Raw genomic sequence first — 27,775 nt, forward strand, 5'->3', positions numbered from 1 at the left:
TTCCTTTGTTATAGCTACATAAAAGGATTTAAGGCGATTGCTAAATTTGAAATCGAGGGAACGGCTTAGGAGGGGTCGAACGCATCCTACCTTTCACGTCCTAAGATGCTCCCTTGTTCACTTTACCCGCGGCTTCAATTACCACTTTAATGCCCTTGACATCCGTCCACACATAGCCTCCCAACCCCTTTATGCATCAGTAGTGTATCTTCCTTCTACAGTGGTATACCTTATTACGCCTTTGAAAGGGACTCCAGTTGCTAAGGCTAAATTAATAGAGGCTGATAATATTGATGTATTTTCTATGGGTACCAAATTTTGAGAAAATGCCTCCTTAAAATAAGTATTTCTACATATTTTAAGGCTGATATTATACCTCACTTATGAGACAGTCCCGTTTGTTGAGGGAACCTTGAGATACGAAAGCCAAAAGCACCCACCTCTATAGATGAAGCATACCATTCAGCGTAGATGAAATATTTCTAGGCTTCAGCAGAGATTGTAGCAATTGTTAAAAACGATGGAAATATTTAGAAGTTTAATATAGAACATTTTAGGTAGAAAGGTTAATATGGATTGAGAGGGCTCAAAAATCATCCCGCCTTTCAGTCTAAACGACATGGGTAAGATAAGGCATTATCCAGAAATGCAGCATAAAGGAAGAAGGGAATGGATAGAAGAAATCTTTTGGGTCAGCTCTGAAGTCAGAGCTCCTCTCCCAACAAATGGATTGCCGCAAGGCCTGTGCAAAGCCAGTCGGTCACGTGATGGAGCGAACAAGAGAATCCTGCTTGGGGCATCCTCGCACTCACATAACTGGCTCGGTGGGGAGGGGATCAAATACAATCCTTCGCGGGCACGATAACGCATCGAGAGCCCCCTTTCTTTATCGATTGTCACGTGACTGAAATGCACGTCATACGCCTATGGGCAAGGTGGAATAGCAGCCAATGCTTGAAATGCACCTTACTTGCCTTTTTTTGTACATGCTCCAGAATCCGCAGTTTTTGCTAAATTTGTTCTAACCAAACTCCCGACTTCTTTGTTGATTAACAAGGAGGTCATTCGAGGAACGTGCCCACTTCATTGGGCAAAATCGGTGACATTGCTTTAATTTTACATGAAATACAAAATAACTTCAGGAAAGCTGTTTAATTCCATTGGACGTCATTTTATGTGAAATAACGGCAACAAATGAACAAGCAACTTTGCTGTTTTGTACCAGTACAGAATAGAATTGTTCTTAATAGATTTGACGAAAAATATGTTTCGAATGATAAAATCGTTTACATTGCTGTGAAATGTAGGTCTGTAATCGCTGTGTGGCAAGTTGAACGAAAACCGCGTAATGAACTTAGTAATAGCATTCCTTTCTATGGACTCAAGATGCCAGTCCAGAGCAGTGTTTTAGTATTGAAAAGAGTGTAAGACAGCAGAACATATAGTGTTGGATATTTTTGAAGTCAAAATACGTGTGCATACAACCGCATCTTAAAGACTCTCGATTCTTTTTGTAGTTCGACACTGACCAACCCATGGAAAACTATTTAATGTTCATCGTCCTGAAAAAGGCAAATGAAGTGAAGGGCATTCCCTACCCCTCATAACCCAACTTTAGTGTATCAAATCCCATCGAATTTTGCAACCACCCAAGTATCCCTGAAGCTGTAATAAGGCATAGCAATAAAAGAGTATGAGTTATTACTAGCATACAGCGGGACTGAAAGGCAATTAAAGCCGACGGAAGGCCATATCACCAAAGTTATGGCTAAACCTGCCAAGACTGAAGAGACCACGTTGTTAACTACTCGTTTGCGAAAATATAGCTCAACTGCATAGCCTCCTTTGTATTTAAATGCAGGAGGCTATTAAGATTCCATTATGTAAAACTACGGTGCCTCCCATGGCTACCCACTTGCTTCGATCATAAAAGGCATTTATATGAATTTCAAACATCTACGAAGGGCAAGCACTAGGTGGAGTAGACTCATTTACTAGTCTCTGATACCCAAATATTGCGTCCTTTCAAAACGAAGTAGGTTGGAGATTTTTAGCGCTGTTTACTAGACGGGATTCTGCGGTGAGTAAATCCTGTACGCCAGTCTACTTCCGTTGTAATATTTGCATGAAACTAACTTGATGGAGAGAGGTCGATTTTAGTTTTGTAGGACCCGATCCCACCTTAATTGCGGCCATTGTGCCAAACTCTGGATTTGGATTTGGCAAAAGTCGACGGCACTTCAGTCCTTCTTCCGTGAGTCTCCTCAGATTCGTTATCCACATCAAACGCCTTCTCATGTAACTTAAAGGTTTGGTATCCAATCGCCGAATTTGAGCTTTTGTTCATTTGGGCCGACTTTGGTCACCACTGGCACTACCTCCAAAGAAGTAATAAAACGTGGGGTTTGGCACAAAACTCACAAATGACATACGAAAGGATCGAGAAGCTGTATGCATCCGCAGAGAGTCATGATGACTAGAGGCGAAAAAGCCCGTGTTATCGAATGCATGGTTGAAACAGATGTCACTTTAAAACACGACTAATGTGATGTGTTACTTTTCAATGCCACAAATTAAGCCCAATTTAAACTTTTACTAATTCCTAGTTGTGAGTAGTTAGACGTGAAGCTACAGACAGTCTCCTCAGTGGTTAGCTGGATGGAGGGTTAGCTTAGTTTTACCTTGGCAGGAATCAATTCATATCGGAGCAGCACACCTGACAGCGTTCCTGATTAAACAAAGGGGTTTGATGATTAATGAATTAAACAGGAAGTTGTGGCATATCGACCAAAGCAATCATTTCAAAAACCGTAGTTTAAGATATTTGCTAAACTTATTCCAATTATAGGCTGTGTTTTTTGCTGCAAGATACTTTGAGAATATGAACTCTTGATAACAAAGCCTTTTCGTACGGGAATTTTGATAAACTAAGGCGAGACATTTATGGCATGGACCAATCTACTACTGGTGGCAATGATACTGAAAAATTAGCTATTTAAAATATAAACAATTATATTCACAAATAAGCATACAGATTGGTTACTGTTCCATCAAAAAGGTAGGCTTACCTGAATCCTCATTAAGGTCCTACCTACGATAATTCGGTATTCAGCAAAAAATTTTGTCGGCTGATTCGATCGTTTATCCCCTGAAATGTTTCTTTTACAGAAATATGAATTTAAAAGAGAGCCTATGAGTTAAAATGGATAAGCGAGATTTGGTAATATCATTTTCCTGATTTGCAAAAATTTTACTCCAGTACATGCCTCAAGCGCCTTGATGACAGAAGCGGCAGGAACAATAAATTCGAAGATTCTATGTGTAAGCGAATTAAGATAGTTTGAAAGTCTGGACGACCAAGTTATATGATAAATGGGGGCCTGTGTTTGGGTTCAGAGTCACCGAGATCACCCGCGTATTTAGAACAATCATTGATCGAAACCTGGAAGACATATTTCTACGAAAGCTTTTCATGGTCTCTTCACCCAGCCCTCATAAGTCATAGGCCCGATAAATTCAATTGTCCACTTCTTGACTCCCAAATAATCGTGCCTCCTACATTCCATGGGTTGGTTTTAAAATCTGGCTGATTATCAAATGTCAACAGCTAGGAATTGGCAAAACCCTATTTGAAACAGCAGAATTTCTTTAAATTGGTTTCACCTGAATTAGCAATTTAACCTGATGCGAGGGCGCATCTGGAGTGGCTAGTTTATTTAAAAGCCATAGGATAATTTCAATGAGGCAACTCAAACAGCCCAAGTTGGTCCTTAAATTGAGCTAGCACATACTACCTTACAGCGAATTTTACAAAGACCTCGACTCAAATTCATAAGGCAACGGTCGCTCTTTTTGCATAATCGCAAATAGAGTCGCTTCAAAAACCCAGCTTTAAATTCATTCAAAGCTGCCTCTTCTGCTAAAATGATGTGGTTACAAGAAGGGTTACAACTTTCAATTTCCATGTTTAAACACAAGCCTAGTAAGGCAGCCTCCAACAAAAAACAATTTTTAATTGCAGAAACTGGCCGTTAAGGCAAAGCCCTTCACGAAGCACTGGAATCATCCAAATCCATTTTAACCTACTCAGAGAAGGCTAATTGGATTTCCTATTGCTCTTGTTTACTGTGCACAACTTTGACATTACCTAAATTCCATTCGTACATATCACGACTCGCATTTACACGGCAATTGGATTATTCGTCTGGTGAAATTGACGTAGAGGGCGAAAGCAAAGCCTCCAAATCAGTCTACTAAGGACTGTCGTGCTAACAAGCGGCGTTTTCATGTTTCTGGCCTGATAAAACCTTCGTAAATAGACAACGCTAAATCATGCGCCATAATTTGCCTTTATTCGCAGGCAAACACCAATGTCGCTTGTGATACCTCTTCACAAGGTAATGGTAGTATCTCCACCTCAACTGAGTGCCGATGCCACAAGTCTCATGAGCAGAATGCGTCTGCACTGTGGGTCCGACCACTCCAACAGCCTTAGGATTGGCTACCTCATTTTGTGAGGCTATTTTATGAAGACTTCACACCTCCATACACCTCTGCTTTGCATAAAATTCAATTTGAAGAATGACCGATGGTGATGTCAGTGACGTGCACAAAAGGACGAATTTGGCATTAACGATTTATGTCATGTTGACTGGAAATTGATATGGGATGGCCAGCCTTGTTGGAATCTTGACAGCAAACACATTCAGGTGACCGGAAAGTTCGTTTAGTTTTCAGCCACTTGTGACTTGTAGGCACTTAAAAACTGCATGTTATCGTTTACTTGCATGCATTGTCAAGCACTGCCATGCGTCATTCTGTCATCGGCATGGTAGTCTGCTCTACTCTTGACTGCGCTCCTGATTGTACTATTCCCCACCAAGTAGGGACACTCACATTGTGCACGATCGGTGAAACCAACCTGATGAATGCGCTTCACACTCGTCTGCCCTACTAGTCGAGACTGACTCTATTGCATGGCCGCAGAGGGCAGCTTTCTGTTCAATCAGATACAGAGGAACTGGTGAAGGTGAGGTGTGTGGCGGCGAAAAGTACCATCCAGAAGTGGTACGGAAACAAACTGATTGTTTTGGGGTGATGAATCTCCACAGGATGATGTATGCGGTTCAGGAAGACGCTTTAGTGTTAACACTTGATAATTGTGAGGAAGTGCGTGTCACCAGTGGCACACTGACACAGAAATTGAAGACCGAGTTGTGAAGAACAGGCGTCAGTCATGTTGAGAGTGCGTGGTGGGGAAGCAATTTGCTGAAACCTACATCGGGTGGGCAGCAGCAGATGGCAGACGAGGAGCCTAGGCTGGTGGAATGGTTACAACCTGGCTTACTGCTAGTCATAAAAAGTGCATTGAAAACTTTTATGGCCTTAAATTTCTGTGACGAAAGACTACATCATTGGCTATTCCCTGGCGATCCATTGCTTTGAGATCCACTCCACACATCGAACCCACGCGCCACTTCGTCCATAAAAGTGAGTGTACTTGTATGCAGGTGCGGTGAACTGCAGACGTGACTCTGAATTAGTGATGTGTTAAGAATGCGAAATATCAAACAATATTTTCAACAGCTTACCAATTATCTCGTTCAACTTAAGCTAAAACGTGTGAGATTGAGAGTGATATAACCTAAGTAATTAAGGTGGGTTACTTTATCGGAAAAGTCTAATCTTTGATGTTTCACTTACCATATGAAGGTATTTTTTAGTGCATGATACATTAAGGAAGGCCTGGTGGCGAATGCTACCGACAAACTATCATAAGTTTATCAGAAAACTTCTACAATGTGTATTGTACCCTAAATTTATCGCTCAAATGGGAAGTTGTTTTTTCCCCACAATCATGGCGCGTGAGAATCAACAATTGCACTTGAGTTGTCTTAGCATCCTGTCGCACGCGACGCTTTTGCACTCCTTTTCCTTGTCCAAACAGTGGCAGCAAATTGGAGTACTTTACATTCTCAAAGTGGATCAAATACCTCCGAGTACTCTCTACTGATTTTTGAAATTTAGCGCAATTTCTAATAAAACCAATTGTGCTTAGAGCTCACATTTCCTCATAGTCAGCAAGGCGCCCGATCCCATGTCTCCAGGTCACTATTACCACAGGACGGTTCTTGTAGAGAAGCTACAAGCGCCTCCATTACAGCTGCTCCGGTGAGTACGTGGAAGTTACATCTAACGCTTTTCATTCTATTCAAGTATTCATTCAAACATCCTACGAATATGATTCACCTTTGAGTGACATTAGTGTACCGACAAACCGCTGTAAAATATACGTAAAAGGGAAAAGGAAAACCCCATTCCCATGACCTCGATAGTGGCAGCAGGCATTTCATCTTATGTCCTGAATCCTAATTAATGCGTGGATGATAAGTGCCAGTCCAGCATGGAGTCAGAATACGATGTCATCAATCCAAACATAACTGATGGCGTGATTTGCTGTCAATGAAAAGAAGTGCGGAAGCAGGCAGACAGTTCCATAAGCTCGTACGCACACATATGACAGCCGACGAAGTGGAGGACCGCGTCAGTAGTTCCCATCTTTGTCAGTTAGATGTGGGTCGTTCAGAGGTCCAGTGCCGTGAGGAAAATTCAAGAGGCATGCGTCATAATATCTGGCAAGGCCATGACCAATTCGCCACCTCCACTCACTGTCAACCAATTTGACATGCTGTGCCTTTGGCTAGCTACAGGTCACATGCTGCATTTCGCTCCCAGTCAATGCTAATTGAGTCCTTTGCACATCTCCCTCCCTTCTCCCTGTCAAAGTGCCTTCAATGGCCATTAATTACTCAGCCTTGCAGCCAGCATTCTCTCTTCAAAGCCTTCAACATTCAACTCCAATCACTACTTACTATTTCAACGTTGGCCTTGGCGGAACGCAGCCAAGTTGAGGCGTCTTTTTGCAGTTGGGTGAGCTCAGGAACCGAACAATCAACTTACACATGCTTAGAGTGGGTAAAATGTCTGCAACTTGCAAGCAAATTAGTACCTAAGGTGCGTATTTAAGGCCTATGCTCCCAGACTTCTTGAGGAGAACTGTTCACTTTGAGCCATGGCGATAAGATGCATGGTGTTCCATGACCATGACATCACTCTCTCGTTAATTGAAATTTCATGTCTACAGCGGTAGCACACCGATTATCACCTGCGTGGGAAATAAATTCACAAAAACTAATATTCATGAAAGTGCTGCGCGGAATTGTTAGTCAAGTTAGTGACACTGGACTCACCTCAAATTGAGGTGAGGTGCACTATTAACCGACACACATCAAAGGGACTCCGATTTCGATCAGATACCCTTCTCGTCGCCAAACAGGATGGGGTAGTTGCAGCAACGAATGAATGATACTTCTCCCGTTTGGCTCTCATGCAGGAAAGTTTGTGTCAAAATTTCATTGGAATTTGTTGTCTCTGATCTCATATAGTCAAGGCAACAATTATGAAACATATTCGTGGAGCATTTGGGTGAAGACCGTGGCTTTGGTTATTGCTGCTGAAGTCTGCTCAACCGAAGCGTCTTGAAGGCCAACAGTATGTCTCCAGTGGTGCGGCTGTGCAGCCGAGCAGTTGTATTAGTCTTTCAAAGCACCCATATTGATACTTTCTTTGAAGGAGGTTGTAAAGGTAGCTTGACAATAGGGCGAATGGCAAAAGCGAATGAAGTAGGTGTGAAGTGGTACTTCAGAGGTGGAGAGAGAGAGAAGTTGCCTCATTAATTGCTTAGAAGTCGAAGGGTTCAGAAAAGGCGAGAATACTTACTCTGGTGTGTGAGACCGCTGGTCGTGGGCTTCTTGGTGGCGATTCTTACTGTGGTGATATCCCACTCACCGCAACAGCGGTCGATCCTATGACCATTCAGCATGTGAAACTTCCCTAGTAGCCTGAGTTATGATATACCAATAAATCCCCCAACAACACTAGACGCTAGTCCTAGACGTCGGTTTTCATGACACACCCGAGGTCAAGCATCGCCTTGTCTGTACACCAGAAACTAAAGAGCCCATTCATTGAACCTGGCACAAAAATGTGAGAATCAGTTGAGGAATAATTGTGGATTAAACGTGACTAAGTTTGGGAAAAGACGTGCAAATGCCATCTACATTATGGTGCGCACCGGCAATACATCATCACAACGGAACAAAGGCTAGTCAATTTAATGATGGAGGGAAAAAGTATCCATCATCGTTTAATGAAGTAGTCATGTCATTTGATGAGGGGCATTTTGATTCATCGTCACATGTCACCATCACGTGACTAGTGGCTGGGAGCGGCAACAGCAACACGTGTCCGCGCCCGCCGCGTCAGCAGCAGCCAACCTCCCAATGCTACTGCAACTTCAATACGGATGCGCGATCACGCTGACATGACGTTTTCCATCTAGATTGTTTCCTGAATCGCGTCAGGTTTTAGTACAGTTCAATCACTACTGGTAATTTGGTCATGTTCGAAGTTGTTCAAAGTGGATCTCATCTTTTTCTTGAGCACTAGAGCGCCACCGATGGGGCGCCAAATTTCTGGTATGAGTATGCTGAATTCATCTTCATTACCCTTCCCCTTTGTCACCTGTTATCGCACTTAGCCATGCGCAGATGGATCGGCGTACAAATGCGGCTTTCAGCGGGTTTTGCGGGGCCGTTATGAATGTGTCAACGAATTAAAAGCAAATGAACGCGTCGAAGGGGTGGGCAAGTGGTGGGGTTGAAAGGTTCAATATCGTAAAGCACATTTCCAGTAATGCAATGGTAAGGCCTAGGAGGACGTGAATGGAGGGTTTCTTTCCAAGGGGTTGGTTCCGATTAAATATGAAAGAAGAGGATGTGAAAGGGCGAAAGTTACATCCGTATCAAAGTGAAAGTTGCCCTCTTAACGAATCAAAGCCTTGTTTCATGTTCCATATATTTCAAGGTGTCAGTGTCAATTTGGCTGCAAACCAAATGGAGTTAGTTCCCACTTTTTGCCCTACCGTTAAGGTGAATGCTGTGTCTTGTCAAAGCACAACTTTAAATATGCGTTAAAAAGGTGCGTAAAAATAGCATGTTGTAGAAAGAAAGGTCTTGTATAAAACAAATAAAGGATATGTTTTGCTAGGGTTTCATTGCGTCGTATAGGGAGGGATGCAACTGCGGTCCTGCTTTACCTATCTCTATCAAAGGGGTAATTTATTTGTCAACACATAAGTAAAGTAATTTTCAGTCTCAAAGGTTTCCATTTCGTCTTCTGGACACTTTATTTAACTATATAATGATCGGACCTCCCGGAAAATGACAAAATTTACTTGTCCAGAGATACCTTTCCTAAAGCATGGCCGATAGTACTTGACTCATGTGTTTAAAGTGAAATACTTTCATTTTCCTGGAGGATAAACGACCAAATGAGGATGTTTACTGGAGCTATTTAAGAATGTATGCAGTACGATTGTTGGTAAGGTCGCGCAGGAGACACTCAGCCGTGTCGCTTCTACCCAGAATTAGGGACCCTGCTGCTGGAAAAATTGTGATACATTTCTACATATAAAGACGGCGAATATTAAGCTGCTTTCGTCATTTAGTTTTACACAGATTTTAAGTGAAATGCTTAAAAAGCCAATTGGGCCTAGTTTTCGTGTGGCGTTACTCTCAAAACGGCATTGGCGAGAAGCTAAGATTTTTCACAGTGAAAGGGGCGAAAAAAATATGTTTACTTCATTTTGGAACGCTTTGGGTCTTAAGATATAAATATAAACTTTGTATGGTAAAAACATGAATGCGTTAATGACTCACAAAATCATATAAGTGGATTTCGAGTACTTAACACGGCAAATCAGGTTGTTGGTAAATGTTGGTAAACGCTTCTACTAAACATAACTTCTAGCGGTTTTAAAATTAACAAAATGCATTAATTCGTTCTTATCGTGAGGAGTGTGACCTCTTCACAACCAACTTTGCACGTTTCTGTGCTCTGGTGTAGGAAAAGTTAGGTGGCCTTAGCATCATATAGTAGTTTACTCAGTGAAAAACAATTCTATAGGCATTTTGGACTACCACAAAACGCCGCCGACTTCCTGTTTCTACCTACTTCGAGCCAAATACGAAGGGAGTGACATCTAAAGAATAGCCCGTTGGTATGAGGTTGGACTAGAATGCCTAGGATAGTATTTTAGCGCAATAAGAGGGTATATACTACTTAGCCTTTAAATGAGGGTTGCTAAATTAGTAGTTCACTTTTTAGTCCGACTGAAAGCGAATCAAATTGCAAGCATCTGGTTTAGGAAACTACTATTTCATTAAGGGATGATAAACATTAAATAGTGCGGCCTTAACCTTCAGTTAATAATTGGTCGATTTTACTCGCTATGATTACCATTCCTAGTCTTTCTACTAATCAAGTTTTCCTTATTATTACTATGCTTTTTAAAATGAGCGTTGTCTTCAAAATCAAAAGTCAACCAGAATAAATAAAAATGATTTGAAATCCTAAAGTCATTTCAGTGTTGTCGAAGTGGAAATCATGCTTCGAGACGGAAAGAATGCATTGAAAATTGATGGGGCTTAAAAAGTGTACGTCTGACTAGTTGCATTACCAGATTTCTCCCTATCGCTTATGAGATGGGTAAGGCCCTGTTATAACAAGCGGCCACTTTCTAGTAACATTAATAATAAAAACAAAAAGACCCTGTCCAACAACTTACTCTCCTTGGGAGAGGTCATACAATGCGCAAAACAGGAGCACTTATCTAGCTTTCGAAGCATCTAAACAATAAGTAACGTGTTCCTAGAAGAAGCGGTAGTTTTAAGGATTGTATAATATGATAGTCAGATGAGTCTTTTTGCTTCGTTTTTAAGCCAATTTTGGGGAAGTCAAGTTATAAGAAAGTGTAGATTTCGACACAGATTCTTTAATCTATGGAAAACGTCGTCTTTATCGACTCCATTTTGACGCCTCTTTTATGAGAAAGAGTCAAAAAAAAGAGCTGCATGTAATGGAGCTGCTATTGTCACTCGGAAATTGTGATGCATCCGCTACTCTCAGGGTGAATAATAAGTAGGAGAAAGAGATGGGGTGAATGAAACAATTCTGTTAACAATTCTAAAATGAAATCAAATCAGCCAAAGGAAGCCAATTCCACTTTCCAAATATTCTCAATGAAAATACGAATTATACTTTTCCAAAGATAAGTTTGACAAAGGGCAAGCCCCGAATCATCGATATTTGCATAGCTCTACAGTAATATTACTTAGGCATTGACACAAAACCACGTTTGAAACCTTTCAATGCTACTGCAGAAGTTGAATAGGAATAAGCACAAAATAAAACCTCCAAAAAATGACGTTTGACCTCTTAAGGACTGTCTGAATAAATAAAAGTGCTGTTTCCAGGACATTTACCCATCAAACCGACCCCAAGGTTGACATGGTTTCCAGCGCTATCTTTCTATTACTCTACTAGTCTCATAAACAGGTTACCACTTTTATCTCGATTTAGTATACAAATGAAAAAATGTCACTTTTGCAGCCTTTTGAACTCCTATAATTTAGGTACTTATGTAAATTGTTATGACACAAAACTTACCAACCAACCAAATCTTTGCCGTACTGACCAATGAGTGGTTTATTGGAAGACGATTAAGTTGGTCACAAATGGCATATTTCCGACGGAATGGAAGTAGCTTATCAAAAGCTCGAATTCTAGGTTTTGGTACTGCAAGAGGAGTAGAATAGCGGAAAATGCATAACTCCCATAGGTTATTTAGATGATAAATTTTACTATGTAAATTTCCTAAGTCGGTTGCAAATCGAATAAAATCCTTCGAAGAGGTCAGTAATTCACTGTTCTACCGAAGGACACTACGCTTTAATTTGGGAAAAGTTCGAGTGATAGTAGCATCTGCAAAACAGTGGACATTTAAAAGAAGCGTGAACAACAATGAAGACAAAGACTATTACCAATTTTTAAAATTTTTCAAACCCAAAGTGTTACAAAGACGCTGCATTCGAACACTTTAACTTCACGAGAAAAGCGCTTCTTTTGAGACTAATATATTTTACGTGAATAATTTTAAATTGTTCAATCAGAAGAAAGTCGTCACTTTCACTAAAGCTCAAGCGGGTGATTTGAAAAAGTCGACAATCTTGTATGTCAGGTAAACAGAAAGTAGTAGCAATTTCGGTGAGGGAGTCGGTAAGTGGCATTCATTTACGGTAGCTAAATTTGCTCGGAACTTTTTCAATCACTGCGGCGCTGCCCATATAAAGGTAAACAATGCCGACGTTCGTGGCTGTTGTATCAACAACTTGAAGGCCTTTGATCACTTCACAAAAGGATCATCAAAGAGAAAGTACATTCAATTTGGTAAACTCCTCCTTGGATATTCAATCGTTGTGCAAAATTAGAGAAGTGTAAGTGACTACGCCTGTTGAGTGTCCGATTTCCGCACAACAAACGCTAAAACCGTCCACGAATTAATGGCAAATACACGTGCTGCCGCATGGAATGCTTGAAGAATGTCAATTATGTCGCCAACTATTCTCTCACACTCACAAGAAGCAACTCTATACCAGACTGAGACTCCGTTATCTTTGATTACCCATGCCTGAGAGTAAACGCTTCGCCGAAGTGCCATTCGACTTGCTCCATTACGTCGTGATTTCAGGCGGGTGAACTGCCTCCAGCTAACTTGAAAGCCACCAATCAGCTACGGTTCGACCGTGCGTCTGCATTACCACACTTTGACCGATGTAAACACCTTTATTCAAATAATGGGGCGATTATTTCCTTCTAGTTTTTAGGTATTTTTTGTTCAGCTGGCTAAAAGACAATCTAAAAATGTTTGGCATGGCTTTATGCATAAATTTTGGAAATTCAGCAGAGCAACTGTCACGTCAAAACTTGACATTTATCTGGATAGTGGATCACGTTCGGAAAACCAAGCCAAAACCGCTTCAAAAATTACTTACATTTTCGAGTTCTATGATCAAGTAGATTACCTGCCCATTGACGCCAACTCTTGCTCTACTATCCAGTTGTCACCAAACCCCCGCCGCACATTTTGACGGAGATAAAAGTTGTTTGTCTATTTGTTCATGTGACCCACGTGCATACCATATATTGAAACCGGTGATTTAAACGTCGAGAAGGCCAGTGATTAGAACTTGAGGATATGTCATTTAATTGGACCTTACCCGAGATTTTGAGAATACAATTTTTAATTTTTTGAAAAAGGGTGGATGATGATCTTACAGCCGATATTTAGGAGTTGAACTTATGCAAAGCATATGGTAAAGAAAAACTAATTTGGAGAAGTGTTTTTGCTTGAGGCATTCTTTATTATTTTTATGAGTGCACGAAAACTAAAAATTTCAAATAAAGGCCTCATATTTAATCAAAATCTAGTCTGTCGCCTAAGTACAACTTTTTTGACCCATATCCAAGCGGAACAAAGAGAAAACCATTTTATGTATTTTGGGCACTCCAGAAGCTAGGAGCGGAAAAGTTAACTTCCAAGGAATCCATGCAGCACCAATAAAATGAAATACTAGAACACCACTAACATAGAAGAAATAAGTAACTTGTAGTACATTTCCTACAGTTTTTTTCTATGACCTGAAGCATAAACTCGAATGGAACGCACTTATTGCCTTGTAATCAGGCAAAATATATATGGGTGATCATCCATAATACATTTATGCAGTATTAAACCAAACACTGCATTTTCGCTACACCGTTTCTTTTCCACCAAAAGTATGCAATGGTAGGGCTCGTTACATTTGTGGCATTTGAATAAATCGACGCTGAGAACAAAACAGATCCTTCAAAGTTACGTGGAAAAGCAAGTGCTCTCACGGTGACTTCAGCCAAAAAGCCACTTTAAATCCTTTTCATTCCCTTCGGAAATCTTCGAGGTAAAGTAGGGTTAACGTGCACAGAAGGATAAAGTTGGAAAACTTCCTACAAAAGGCTATCATTTTCGAATGTGATCAACCATTTGCCAAAAATTATCAAATCAAACGCGCTAAAAAGGATGGGATGTAGAGCATGTCCCAGTACAGGAACAACGGACTAAAAAACGTTGACTGTGCATTTTGAGGCTTATTACAACAGGGATAAAGCATGAAAGGGTGAGGTAGATCAAAACTTAAAAGTGGAGTTTGGGAATTGTATTTTATTAAATATAACTACAAATTAATCGCCATAAGAATTCTAATTGAATTTATCAGAATTGCCTAATAAAATTATTCGTAATAATAACGATAAGCAGTAAAACCGCCGGAATCGATTGTTTAAGCAAGAAGATTAGATTTCCCAAATTTTAGTCCAAGACCAATTAAATAATAACCGAAACTGTTGTTCCCCTACTTAAAATTAATAAACTGATAAAGTCCTATAATCGAAATTAACGTCTCCAAACGAAACATTAAAAAACATTTCACCACCTTTCGCACTTCATGGAATCTACGGAAATATAGCATCAATTTAGTTTCAAATCAGTTTGCAAATCACCCCGAGACACAACAATGGCGCCTAATCACGCAAAAGTCGACGCTTGCGATACTCCTGACGGTTAGCTGGTTGAGGCGATTTGAATATAACATAAGACGGGTTTCAATAGGATCAAGGTGAGTCAGGACTATTGTCAGTGTAAGTAAATTACCTACCCACTTACTTACTTAATTTACTGCAAATAAAATAATTAGCCTATTTAAAACAAAATTCGCAGGTCAAATTCTATGTTATGATAAAAAAACCACTTTCAACAGTCGATTTTGAGACAAAGTAGGTAATGTTAGCTCTTGATCAGGTAGGATGAAATGGCGCCAGTGAAACATGCCGATTTAAATAGAACTCTCATTCAGCGTAGAAAAATTATGAAACGGACAATCTAAAGTTCTCATTATACACTGCAACTACACCCCTTACGTCTTCTCGGTAATTTTATTCTGATGTCCACCTGGAGCTCTGTAAGAAGGCTGCAGATATATTTCCCCCTGTTTATTATTGGTAGTGAATAGAACAGGTATATAACTGTAGTTACCCCTATGCTTTAAGCAATACCATTATAAAGTCTTGGTTTTTACTGGGTACCAAGCTGATCAAGTGATTTCCTCAGAACTGTGGAAGATTTAGTATTTTTGGCCGTTGTGGCCAGTAGGCTTAAATTAATACCAGAACTTACTAGGTTTTAGATCACACTATTTAAAAGGATTTTGCTTTTTCCACAGGTTGAGATAATTGCACCAAAATATGGTTAAGGTATAACGTTAGCCATTCAACAACGCAGGTTGTAAATAAAATAAGTAAATTTGAAATGAGAGAAGGCAAAATTATCCTTCATCAGAATTTCCATATGTGGAGCTCTGAATAGGGGAAAAGATTAAGGAGGAGGAGGAGGAAGAGGAGGAGCAGGAGGAGGAGCAATCGCGGTCTAGTATCTGCTTAAGTGGCTGTGCCTGAGTGTGGCAGGGCACCTCTCTCGTTAATGGCGCCTATTTTTTGCGAGGAAGTGGATCGAGTTCATGTTCGTCGTCGAACCTAATTTCTCGCTGATATGATGCTTTCATCTCAACATACATATGCTCAAGTGTGTGGAGAGAAGCAAGGCAGATGCCGTACTTCGAGGGCTTAATGCAAGGCGACATTTGAACCTGCGCCGTTTGCAAAAGGCTGCTCTCTGCTTCGCCAAATCATTTATTTTCCCTAAATTACGTCAGGTTGAAGCTGCAAGATTTGAAACAGTGTAAAATAAGGCGTATGCAAGAGTTACACTTAATACCTCCACCAGACTTTTTGATTACTTAGGCAAACTTATTTTAGTATACATCCATAATTGCGGGAAAGGCTGTAAATGTGTTGACGATTATCCCTTGATTGTAGGAGAACAAATTTACTGCTACTGTTCGACTTTTACATGCTGCCCACTTAAAGAATAAGGTGTACAGCTTTATGGGTAGTGTTGGGGATAAGACAGCTTGACGATTTCTTAAAACAAAAGGATTTGGCGCAAATCGACATTTCAGACGAAAATAACAGTAATAAATGAACTTCTTGAGGCCAAGTCAGAATGTACAAATCATGCATGCATTCCATCGCCCTCTAAAACGTGAAATAATTGTGGTAGGGTTAATAGATAATGCTTGGTGATAATCAAAAACGAATCATGCAGCTGCTGTACTAAGCAATAAAATTCCGAAAACACCCAGCGAAAATTTTGCATTGCCCGACTTTTCCCTCAGTAAGGCTCTAAAGTAATGCAAAAGGTGAGCGAATTTCTGTAGTGCTGTTATATAGCTAAGATGTAAATTTGGCTGCTCATTACTCTCAATGGTGCCTATGGTCTGCAGACTACGACGGTGGAACAAAATTTGGTCGGATTGTATACGTGTCCCCAGTCATAATCTCCCAATCTTATGTTGCCTTCAATGCAAACTGAGCAGGCTAAAACACCTCCAAAGGAATGGCAACCTATTCCCATAACCAAAATGGATATAGGATGAATTTAAAGCGCTAGACAGAGTCACGTATTCAACCGAAAACCGCCTGCTTCTTTTGGGGTGGGATATCGCAAAACATTTGCCATATTTTTTTCGACCCCAGTAAAAGACCAGGGAATCGCAGGTAGACAGGACGAAAGCTGGAGATTACAGGACGCATGCTGGTTTTCGAGTGTATAAGAGGAAGCAAAAGCGAAGAGATGAACTTAGAAAGATAGCTGTTTTTGAAAATGAGTCGTTAGCAGGAAGTAAGTAGTATTTTTCGTGTGTCAAATGCATCGCTTTTAGATGACGTACTGAGCTACTTGGCGATTATTTAGTTTTACATATTCACCTTCTGATTTTTCACTATACGCACCCTATTTTTAACGCCACAAAAGCAAATTTTATTTAGTTTTTAAATAATGAAAATATTTGTTCAACTGATAACTTACAGCGGAAAATGTCTACACAAACTTAATGCAATTTTAAAGGCAAGGTATTTCCACCGTCAGCTTGCGCCAAGAATTCAATCGTGAATGTTGCGCCAAATTCAAATGGACTGGAATGGGGTTCAAAGTGGAAATCTACAAATCTTTAGACGTATATTACAAGACTGGTACATTTGCTAAAGAGATTATTGTGGGTAGCATTTTAAGTTATTGGTGTAGGCATATATCAATGCACTTCTCTTGGCGACATTGACCTACTGAATTAATCCCAAAGGATTGGGATCACCCACCTACCACTTTTATTGAAAGCAAAATAGAAATTAAAATCCTGGGACATAGCCATGTTGCAACTAGACTTACCTCATCTCGAGGCAGAATATAAATGTACAACGGTAAGGGTTGGTAGTTCAGATCCAAAAGTTGGTTGAAAAAGGCATTTTTAGATCTCTTTGATAAAGGGGGTGAAGAGGATATTGTATGGCAATGACTTAATGAGGCATTAAGAGACCAGTGATATTATAAGGCGGTAATGACAAGTTGTTATTGTAGTCCGACTTGCGACCACTCAAACCAAGCTGACAGCTTTTGTCACCTTATGCATTCAGATGAAAAAGGCAAGAAAAGATGTACCCCACAGAGCAATGGCCAATTGGATTAGCTATGCAGGCTATTCCTGTCCTAAAATTGGTGGTCTTCCAGACGGAGCCATTTATTAGGTTTTTTTGGTCCGAAACCGCATGCTTTTATATCTAGAGCACTTAACATTTATCATTCAAAAAAATTAAAGCAAGACAGCACGTGGCAAAATCGAAAAATATTTGTTTAGCCTATGAAGATGATCGATTAGTGAATGGTTGAAGCTCACCGCTCGCAGTCGCAACACTGCACCTCCCACTCTGCCTCAAATCTCGCAGGCGCCGCATCGTATCGGGTGCACGCGGCTATCGATTAATCGATGGGAAACGATTTCTTGACTAACCAGGTTGTTGACCCCTACTCGCCAGCCAGTGCAAGTGTCAGGCCAGAAAACGAGGGAGGAGTGCAGAAACGGGGAGGTCGAGTAACTCTATCACCTATGACAACTTTTGATTAGATAGGAGGGTTTCAATATAAACCACTTTTTTATTTCCTGTGCTTATTTAAACTCCAGCGAACATTCGTAATTGCTTTTATGAGCTATTTATTTTCAAAAAGGATAAAATCCGTTTCCGATCATTCTGCTGGAGCAATAAAAGTACGTGTCCATCCTGAAGGCCAAAAACTCTCACAGATGGAAACCGCAAACAAACATTTTAACAACAACGGGATATTAAACCCCGGGTTTGTTTTTAGTGAATTTAAAATGAACTGATTTTGATCACACCGCAATACCTCCAGTTTTGAATCAACAAAGCTATGTTGCTAACTGAATTATGCCATGCATTCAACACATTAAGTGCAACCCCTAAAACTTTTCTGAAGGCAAAGAAGAAACAATGTACTGGCAGAATATATATATTCGACCTACAGAAAAGATCGGGGCAAATGGCATGGCTCGGAGGCCAGCCTACCTAGCGAGGGTACATTGGCGGAGCCCCTAGGTAACCCTTTTACCAAAACCCAGAGTTGAGCAAGCAACCAACTTTTTACACAGCGTCTCCCCTCTTAAGTGCCGTCACCGGTGTCACCCATTACAACGTAATCAGTGCTGTAAGGAAACACGCACGAGTCAACCATGCCAGTCGTCGAATTTCTATGCAACTGAGTAGACAATTGAACGCAACGTCACTGACACTTCTTGGCTATTCTACTGGATCTTGAGTTTCGTCCTATATGGAAACTGGATTAGGGGCTGGGAAATGCGCCGGCCATCACGCGTTCCCAAGGCTAGTAGTAGAAACACTGACCTAAAAGCAGTCATGTAACAAAGGATGGGATATAGCGTACTTCCATGAAAGTAGGGTTTCGCTTCTATTGCTTTTGTCGCGGTGTTCTCATTTCAGAGCTGTTTAGCCATCTGTCTGGATTCTATCTAACTAGCAGCAAAGTATGGGAGTTTGGCGTTTTCACTTAGTTGACATCTACATACAGGTACTATATACAGCTCTGTATCGAACGCTTTTCAGCCTGTTCACGACTAGTGCGATTACCTTGTTAGTAGCTTTACTGCGGAACGTGGAGCTGCTGGGGTAGTTGCTGAAGGTCGACGTCACTTTTAGCCCTCCTGTTATGCGTGGTCACCGATTCTCCATTCCGCCAAGGTTTATCACCTAGCAGTAGAAATTAGGATGGACGTTTTCTAAATCGGGTTTGTGTTACGTGGCCACCAATCTAGTGCCCCTTAACTTACCTGAAGGCGGGAGAAGCCGTAATACGCGGGCTGAATATGCATATCCGGCATGCATCAGAGCAGAGGCTCGCTCACTCGGTGAAGGTACAGTAGCTTAGAACCGAAGTACCTCGACTACCAAAACTTGCATACTTGATGAAGGCCAATATTATGTCACCATCAGGGACCAATCATATAAAACCTGTACAGCTTATTTACAGAACTCCAGGTGGCAAATAAATAACAAATCTCAGAAGAGACAAAAGAAATGGTAGTAGTGCTTGAACTCCTGTTAACTATACTCATGTTCCTTGATTGCTTAGCATCGTTTTGCGTTTTACCCAAGCGAAAGAGGTTTTTAATCCGTGGGAAATGTGTCAACCTTGCACGGTTCTAAAAACAAGACCCACTTCCAGATTAGTAGGCAAAAATAGCTTTATTTTACACTTTCAAGTAAAGGACGTGTTCCGGCGTATGTAAACACCGAAGTAACAACACAAACGACAATTCTTCCTGATATTCTGCTCAACGACACAGGCAATATTTTCCATGTCCTTGTATAGAATCAAGTTATTACAAGCTTAAACAAATTGTAACATTTAGCTTTGCAAGAGTTTACTGTTAAAATGAGGTATTCAAAGTAATCTTAAATAGAAAATAGCAAATGCCATTGCTATGTAACTAAGGGCGCATACCTGACAAATGGACCAATGATGGGACAGCAGTTTGAAGCGGCTCTTTCGAAAGCTCCGAGGTTGGGCATTTGTAGATGAATACAAGTTCCTCCAAAGTACGCACAATAACTGGTACGCAGGCACGTCTGGGAAGATCTACAACTAAAAATGACAAAAAGAACAACCACTGCACATCAGTTAATGTTAATGCTGGCCATGTTTCGCAACAGAAGTTATCTACTCTCTTGGGGAGTGCCAAACAGGTAAATTGGCATCAGAATACAAAATACTAGTTCAATATTTGTGGCCAATGTTTTTATGCAAAGGCATTTCTTAATTTAGGCTGAAAATGAGCCCCTGGAATCGCGAATGTCGGGCCCATCAGGGGGATTCAGTTCATCGAAAGGCATGAAAGTCGAAGATACGTCATCATCATTAGAAGGTTCTGATGCTTTGCCTTTAAAAAGTGAGGAAACAATTGAAGAGGCAGTTCAGAGACTCATACAACTTAACAAGGATAAGCTTTCTGACTCTCAACTTTTGGATCTAATCGCTTCATTTTATCTGGTAACGAATCAATGTTTGAAAAGTGCGTTAACATGCATATATGATATTTTGCGTGTTTTGTGCACAGTAAAGGACTTTTTTCCACATGGAAGCTATTTGATTCTCGAGCTACTAGGGTGTGCTTGTATTAAGGCAAATCTTTGACATTTCCCAGTCATTCGAAAACAACCAGTTAGTTCTAATCTTAATGGTCCTGTGGTTTTAATTGAACATCTCACATATCCGATTACTAACTGTAGAATGTAAAACCGATCCATCGGCTCAGTTAAAACAGAAACCTGCGGAAGTAACTTCAAAGATGATTGAGGAGAGGAAGCAAGACAACTTTTCTGGAAATACAGACGAGAGCACTGATGAGGACGAAAAAGTGCCACCAACTGAGCGGCCTATTTCACTGCTGGAGAGGAAACGCCTCCAATGGCTACGAGAACGAGGTAACTTTAAAAAATTCGATATTTCAAGCGTTATGCTTCCCTGATGCTCTTTCTACTCAAAGTGCAGCAAAAGCATATCAGCTGTTTTTTGCTTTCAGTCTGCCATTCCACACCGGTTGTTTGGTGTTCCATTAACTGACTAAACTTCTGTTCATATTTGTGATTATCTGTTGTACTTTTAGCAATTTGCTTGCGCTGCAATCCCTAGTATCTACCGAGATTTTTTCATACTATTAGGAAATGCAACTTAACCTATTAAAGCACCCACTAGTATTAATGCGAAACTTATTTTGACAAGAATAACACTATTAGGAATCGTTACTACTTGGTTTTGCCAATGTGTTTACCTTTGTTAATATTATTTGTACAAAAAATACTGATTCTCGTTTGGTCTACTGTCATTTTCGAGAAACATTCCATATCCTGAATGGGTTTCGATGTGTGGAAGCATGAAAAAGTATTTGTCCACGTACAGCAGCACAAAAGTTTTTTTTTTGTATTCTCAGACGTGCTGCTTTTTCCTAATGTGCTGAATGTCAAAGCATAAGATAAATTTTAAATGAAATCCCAGATATTTTTCATACGATTTGTGGTAGCACTGCTTCATCAGTGGCCGTTTCATTCCACAATGGAATGAAACAGCTGGCCTATTATTTACCGGAAAAGTTTTTGCACGAAGCAGCAGCATTAAGTGGTCTAAAATGGTTTTTTTGTCTTGGTATAAAGTTACGAGCTCTAAATTAATCCAATCTTTATGTTAAGTGAGTGGTGAATGCTGCACTAAATGCATACATGACTGGTGAACTGCTTCATTATTCTTCCAATCAATCAAGGGAAACAGAGGTGAGTATATGCGTAAAATAACGTGCTGCTCATTCAATTTCACGACTAAGCGGAACTCGAGCATCTGGAAAGGGATCGTGCCAAGTCCGTGATGGATTTGACCGCAGAAGCGGATATGATTGGTGGGAAGATGCAGTCCACAGTCGCCCGAAATGTGCTCTCCGCCAAGAATCATCACCGCTTTCAACGCTGTCACTATCTCGCCGGATTGCCCGTGGGCGAGGATCCTCACGCTGAGGCGGAGTTGAAGGTAGTTTTGAGGGTTTTGTGGCTGTTTTGAGGAAAGTGTGGTCATAAAAATTTGCAAGATCTAAGAGATGATTTAGAAAGCTTCATCAATCGATTAGGCGCGGATAAAGAACCGATTTTGCAACCAACATGAGGTGAAGATCTTGCACTTTCTCGCTAGCTAATTTGCACAGCAAAAAATTTTTCAGGTTACCTGAAGTTTCAGCTTCAAGATCGTAGCTTTATACATCCGCAAGTTTATTTCAGTGTTTTTCTTACAGAGCAAGATTGTGTAGTTTAGGGCAAAGGCATTTACTATGGCCATGACGCTTTGTTAAAGTCGCAATCCAACCTTACTATTTGCTTTGAGTAACGGGAAACCTGGCTTTGGACAATTTTCATCACAAAACTTTTCACTGGATATGATGGACTATAGTGTTAATGCTACCGAACCTTAAAACTGGTTCCCTTCACTAATGCTCTGAAAATATTGCTAATACTCGCAAGATTTTGGATTTGGACGTCTGCAAAACGTGAGAGACTACTTTTTCTTAATTTCATTTTGGTTCTCATGTTAATCCTGGGTCCAACCGAGCACGTTTTCACCAATGTTTGTGCTAATGAATTGACGTAGTGCAGTACTGCATGATTTTCCTCTCATCGCACGTATTGTTTTAGCGAAAATTTCATCTAAACCTTTGATATCTTCGTTGCGTGCTTGAAGAATGAGGTAAATTAAGTCAATCGAATTATCCACTGGTCAACTAAACATCGGCTGCAATCGTATTGTCTTGCCTCTAGTCTTTTTTGAATCTGGCATCAGCCATGTCAATACAGCAGCTTTATTATTTACATCAAGAAGGGCTGAGAAGCTATAGGCGCACTCGGAATGTTGCATTGTATGCTTGAGTGTTTTAAGAAACAATTCAAATCACTACAGTATAGCTACTCAATACTAATCGAGCAGTGCATCTATTGACAGATAAATACGAAACTTTCAAGCAAATTCTTCCTGTTTTTGTATGACATCATATTTGTTAAACTCGATGGAGCGCACTTTGCATCACGCTCTAAAAGCATATTTTTGGCTATGATAAATCTCACGAAACCTCAACCTACTGAAATGCCTTGTCGACTCATTTGAACCATTTATACCCTCCTAAAGCCCAATTATGATAAAGAGAAGTCAAAGCTGCTAACAAAAAAAGCGTCCTGTGTTGTCTGGGAAGCGGAGCTCACATACTGAATCCATGGTCAGCCAGTGACCTGGGCCCACTAAGATTGCTTTCCACGGGGGCAACGTCCCCAAATCTATCGACCACATCTGGTCGGTTGACTGACTTGAGCGTTGTTCACGGCCAACTCACATGTATCCGTGCTGCCGCTGCTCAGTCCACGGGCGTACATTCCAACAAAAGGGGTTACGTGGGACAATGTCAGCTCTCATTGGCAAAAATCGTTCCCTTCTCATTGGCAGGAGCAGCAGCGGCGCCAGTGGCTGGCCGAGTTGGACCGTCAAGTAGAGGAGCGGCGGGTGGCGCGAGAGCGTGAACGCCTTCGACGCCTCTCCGTTGAAACTGCCAATCACATTAAGGAAGCAACTTGTGCAACGGGAACGGACAGAGAATGTAGTGCAGCCCAATGTGACGTCAAGTCCGCCAGCTTTGGTAGGGGTCGCGGATTGGCAGACCTCCTTGGCAAGCAGGACATTGACTCCGCTGCGAAGCGTCAGCAGCAACTGGAGTTGCAGGTAGGGCAGAAATCCCGAAATGTATTTTTTTTACCAAGAACGACTATTGCGAATAATGTTATTGCTTGCCATCATTTTTGAATAAGTATCGATGACCAAAGCAAATTTAGCTGACTCGTTGGGATCCTATATTTAAGCTTTCTCCTACGAAGGACATAATGTTCCACCCATAAGTAAAAAATTCCGTTTTAACATGCATTTTAATTTGCTGACATCGTAGTGTGCTGCATAATGACAACTGCATAGATGCGAAAGACGTCTTTAGTTAATGCTGGAAGCCAACATTCTAAAGGATGTAAAGATTAATCAACTGGGCTTTTGCTCAAGCTTGGAATAGTGATACGTTGCCTGAATTAACGTTTTTTAGAAAATCGGGGTTTTGTCACATTTAATTGCATTATTAATACCTGGAGTCTTCGATACGGATTTAATAAACCACATTTATTGCGAAGGAAACAGCTTAAACACTGAGAGATTGGCAACGAAGGCAATCATTTTTGAAGAGTGAAAGCTCGATTGCACAAAAAAGACTGTCATTTGATCATTGTTGATCTACCTGTTTATGTTCATAACCTTATTCCCTATATAAATCAAACTCTGCTAGCCATGTATTAATTGTACTTAATCGGTGGTCCCTTTTGGGTGCTTCGCTCCTCTCTGTGACAAGGAGGCGTACGCAGAGCAGATACGCGAGCGTGCGGAGCGCCGGCGCCAGGAGCGTGAGGTGGAGGCTCGGACGGAGGCGGAGGAAGCTGCGCGCCTCGAGGAGGAGCGCGCTCGTCTTCGCAAAGAGCAGGAGGCTGAGCTTGCGCACCGACGTGAGGCTGAGGTGAGAGCCTCCTTTCCTACTGCTAAGGTAGGCAATGTCACCATACGTATGGGAATTTCGATTTTTAATCCAAACCGAATGAATGAAAGGCGTGGATGTGCACTTGCTTCTTTTCCTACTGTAGAAGTGTCCTCAAATTTGATCATTCTCTTCTGCACAGTATATTCTTTTAAGTAATCACTAGTTATTCTTCGGAATTCCATGTTTGAGTATGAAATAATGACATTTTAGACCACTTCTCATTGTGCTAGGCACATGCGGTTCTTTAGGAGTAGTTTCCACTTTTTGTTTTGCCGAAAAATCCAAACGCATTTTTGGCTTTGTTGACTGAAATCGAGATTAACAGCTTTTAGCTAAGTTGATTGAGAAATATTTTCGTTAACCATCTTATTTTAAATAAACTTATATTAATTTAATTTTAGAAGAGAGACGAAAGTTTTCCTTTTTACACAATTGTTGTTGGTGGATCATTGCCTTTTGTCGTCATCTTTTACAATTTCACAGCAGACCCAAAAGGTAATAAAGTTAACCATGAGGTTTTTAGTTAACTTGTTGAAGAATAGTACTTTAAAACGAACGTGTCAAGGTATTGTTTAATTTTGGTAGGAGAAATATGGTTGATAGTATTGGCATGCTCGTGTTCCTTAGGCGAATTGAGGTATTTTGTTAGGAGCTCCTTCCTGATCCATTATTACATGAGGTGCAAGATGAACCTCGAAGGCATAAGGAGTCGAAGTTGATGTATCCTTCCTCTTTAGTTAATTATTTTATGTAATCGCGTAAAAACTCATGCAAGTAGTAAAAGGAGAAAGTATGTTTGAATTATTAACTCTAAATTTAGCTAGAGGTCAACTGCATCAAAAGTAACCCGTCCAATAAAGCGTCCAGCATCCCTTTCCCATTGATAAAAAAATCTAGGTTAGTTTGCAAAACGTGTAAGCGCACACGAGGCGAGGCAACATGGGGACTATTTTTTTGTCATATCGTTTTAGGAGAAGCCAAAATTCATATTTTTATGGGCAGTTTCTTTATTGAGTCCACTTTTACTTAAAATTTGCAATTTGGAGCTCAAATTCTGTAGGCGGCAGAGCATGCAGCAGTGATGCAAGTGCGGGAGGAGGCTATCAGGGAGACGAGGGGAGCACAAGGCGGGATGGCATGCAAAAAACGCACCCAAGGTGTTCAACGCCCCTCGCGTAACACCAGTCTTATCCCTCGACCCTCGAATCGGGTGATTGGGAAGAAATATATGCTTTACTTGTTTTAATTTTCGCATCCACAAGTTTTTATGGATATCATTTTCCTTACAGACTTCGTCCCAACAGCGAAGTACAGATGACGTTGGTGAAAAGATGACGAAACCGAAATTTGGAAGTGCCCTTACGATTTCAAATCGAGGTAAGTGCAATTATTACCATGGTCGAGCATCTGGAAGTTCTCTCAATTAGGTGATTCTGCTCTCGAATGTTTGGTTACCTCAGATCGCGCCAAAGATGGGGACTTGCCGGTTAAACAGTGCCCCCCAAGAGGTCTGCCGGTGGTGCGCACCGAGTCAACCCTCCCTCCTGTTCCGCTCCCAACCAGTACTGCCACCGCGGTCGCTTGCCCCACCTCCGACTTCCTCTCCGCCATTGCGGACCCCGACTTTGCCTATCCCCAGGTGCTTCATCCTAAGCCAATGTCATTATTAAACATGTAATTTACGTCGTATGAGACAACTTGCTGGTTAGCATAGGGAGAACTGAACTAGCTGTTGTAATTGGTAGTTGCTGCGTTGCTTCGGTTTCGATTCAGAAGCCTGCTTTTGAATTTCCGCACATGAAAAGAGACTGCCTCACCTATTTACAGATCAACGAATAACACTGATTTTTTGGAAAAAAAGTCATTTAGCAGTCAGGACCCTCCTTTTACGTTCTCTACACTAGTTTCGTATCTTGTCCCCACTTCGTTGATTTACATTTACTTAAATGTCAATTTGCCATGTGAAATGTGCCATTATGCGGTTCGAAATTTACACGGTACTTCACACGTTCTTGGGTAAGTAATAGAAATGCGCTTGAAGGAATAAGGCTTGGAAATCACAATAGAAGAGTTTTCATTAAAAATCGCCAGCAATTCGTCGGTTTACTCATCAGAGAGCGGCGCATTTTAACTGAGGGGACGAGTCAGGGACATTTTGATGGGACGCGAATTCCCGTCTTTAAAGCCTTCTATTTCTCATAGACGACTGGATTCTGCATGGCAAACTCCATGGGAATGTTTCTCGACCTACCGTATTTGATGAGATTTCGCACAAATGAAAGTCCTGTCACAAACCGCCTTTATCGTTTTGCATTGCACACGCTCCGAAAATGACTGATGTTGAGGTTTTAGAGGAAATTATGCATAATAATAGACACATTGCATCACAAATTTACAAATATTCTAAAAACTCTTCCGACCTTTTTTCACTTGAAGAATTTGGCACTGCTTACCCCAATTTACTATCGGGTAGGACTCCGTAATCATTTCCTCTCAACAGAATTTTTTGTAAGTCTTAAAATCTTTATTTAATGGCATATTCACCTGGCACTTCTTTTTTGTTTTAGACCTCACGTGATTCCGCACTTCGACAGGTTTCTCGGATCAAGGAGGTTCGTTCTGTGCCCACCATCAACTAAAAAGAGTGAAATTGGGTATTAATGGGCCTGATTTTCTTTGCAGAATCTCGCGCAGCGCCAACATGAGTTGCGCTCGATGCAGAATATCTAAAGGTGGGGATCGACATTTTGACAATTATCATGTATACATTAATTGATAAAATGCGCTTCGAAATCACACCATGCTTGTGTCGCTTCCTCTTCAGCTATGATTCCTTTCATGGTTCAGTTTACTCCATGTCTTTGAGGGGCAATTTGCAAAGTACACAAAGGAAGCTTGGTATTCTCGACAGAAGCCCTAGTTGTCTGTCAGTTTTATTTTTCATCAACTTGGTGGTGCATTGTAGGTCCTACCACCAGTGAGGACAAACTAGTGAACCGCCACTATCCAGTTCTTTTCAACTACTTTTCTGCTTATTAAGTCCAGTCCCACCCATCACTAATAATAATAGCTTGATAATAGAGCTATGAAGCTTGGGACTTTACAACTGAAATTTTTCTAGTCGTATCCAATCACCATTGCTCGACTTGTGTTATGAACTGCATAGTGCAAGTGCTCCACATAGCAATCAACTCCCTCTGCGGCAA

The 27,775-nt window shown here is 40.9% G+C and overlaps 2 protein-coding genes across 2 annotated transcripts; both read left to right on the top strand. All coding sequences in view use genetic code 11, as the record gives it.

Annotated features, from left to right (window-relative positions):
* Positions 1 to 1,194: 1,194 nt before the first annotated feature.
* EGR_10401 (hypothetical protein) lies at positions 1,195 to 15,792 on the top strand (the record flags this gene model as incomplete). The annotated part of the gene is made up of 10 exons (XM_024499650.1): positions 1,195 to 1,424; positions 2,992 to 3,058; positions 3,871 to 3,982; positions 7,145 to 7,230; positions 9,379 to 9,441; positions 11,781 to 11,971; positions 12,017 to 12,134; positions 12,786 to 12,974; positions 14,714 to 14,769; positions 15,705 to 15,792. The coding sequence occupies 10 exons, from the start codon at positions 1,195 to 1,197 to the stop codon at positions 15,790 to 15,792; spliced, it is 1,200 nt and encodes a 399-aa protein (XP_024345935.1).
* A 1,973-nt stretch (positions 15,793 to 17,765) lies between these two features.
* Positions 17,766 to 27,299, top strand: EGR_10402 (hypothetical protein; the record flags this gene model as incomplete). The annotated part of the gene is made up of 12 exons (XM_024499651.1): positions 17,766 to 17,846; positions 17,898 to 17,975; positions 20,240 to 20,486; positions 20,704 to 20,898; positions 21,792 to 21,991; positions 23,447 to 23,719; positions 24,387 to 24,575; positions 25,630 to 25,779; positions 25,859 to 25,946; positions 26,030 to 26,208; positions 27,137 to 27,181; positions 27,252 to 27,299. The coding sequence occupies 12 exons, from the start codon at positions 17,766 to 17,768 to the stop codon at positions 27,297 to 27,299; spliced, it is 1,773 nt and encodes a 590-aa protein (XP_024345936.1).
* Between the last annotated feature and the right edge of the window lie 476 nt (positions 27,300 to 27,775).

This window comes from Echinococcus granulosus (assembly GCF_000524195.1).
Source record: "Echinococcus granulosus chromosome Unknown EG_S00216, whole genome shotgun sequence".
Lineage (NCBI taxonomy): Eukaryota > Metazoa > Platyhelminthes > Cestoda > Cyclophyllidea > Taeniidae > Echinococcus > Echinococcus granulosus.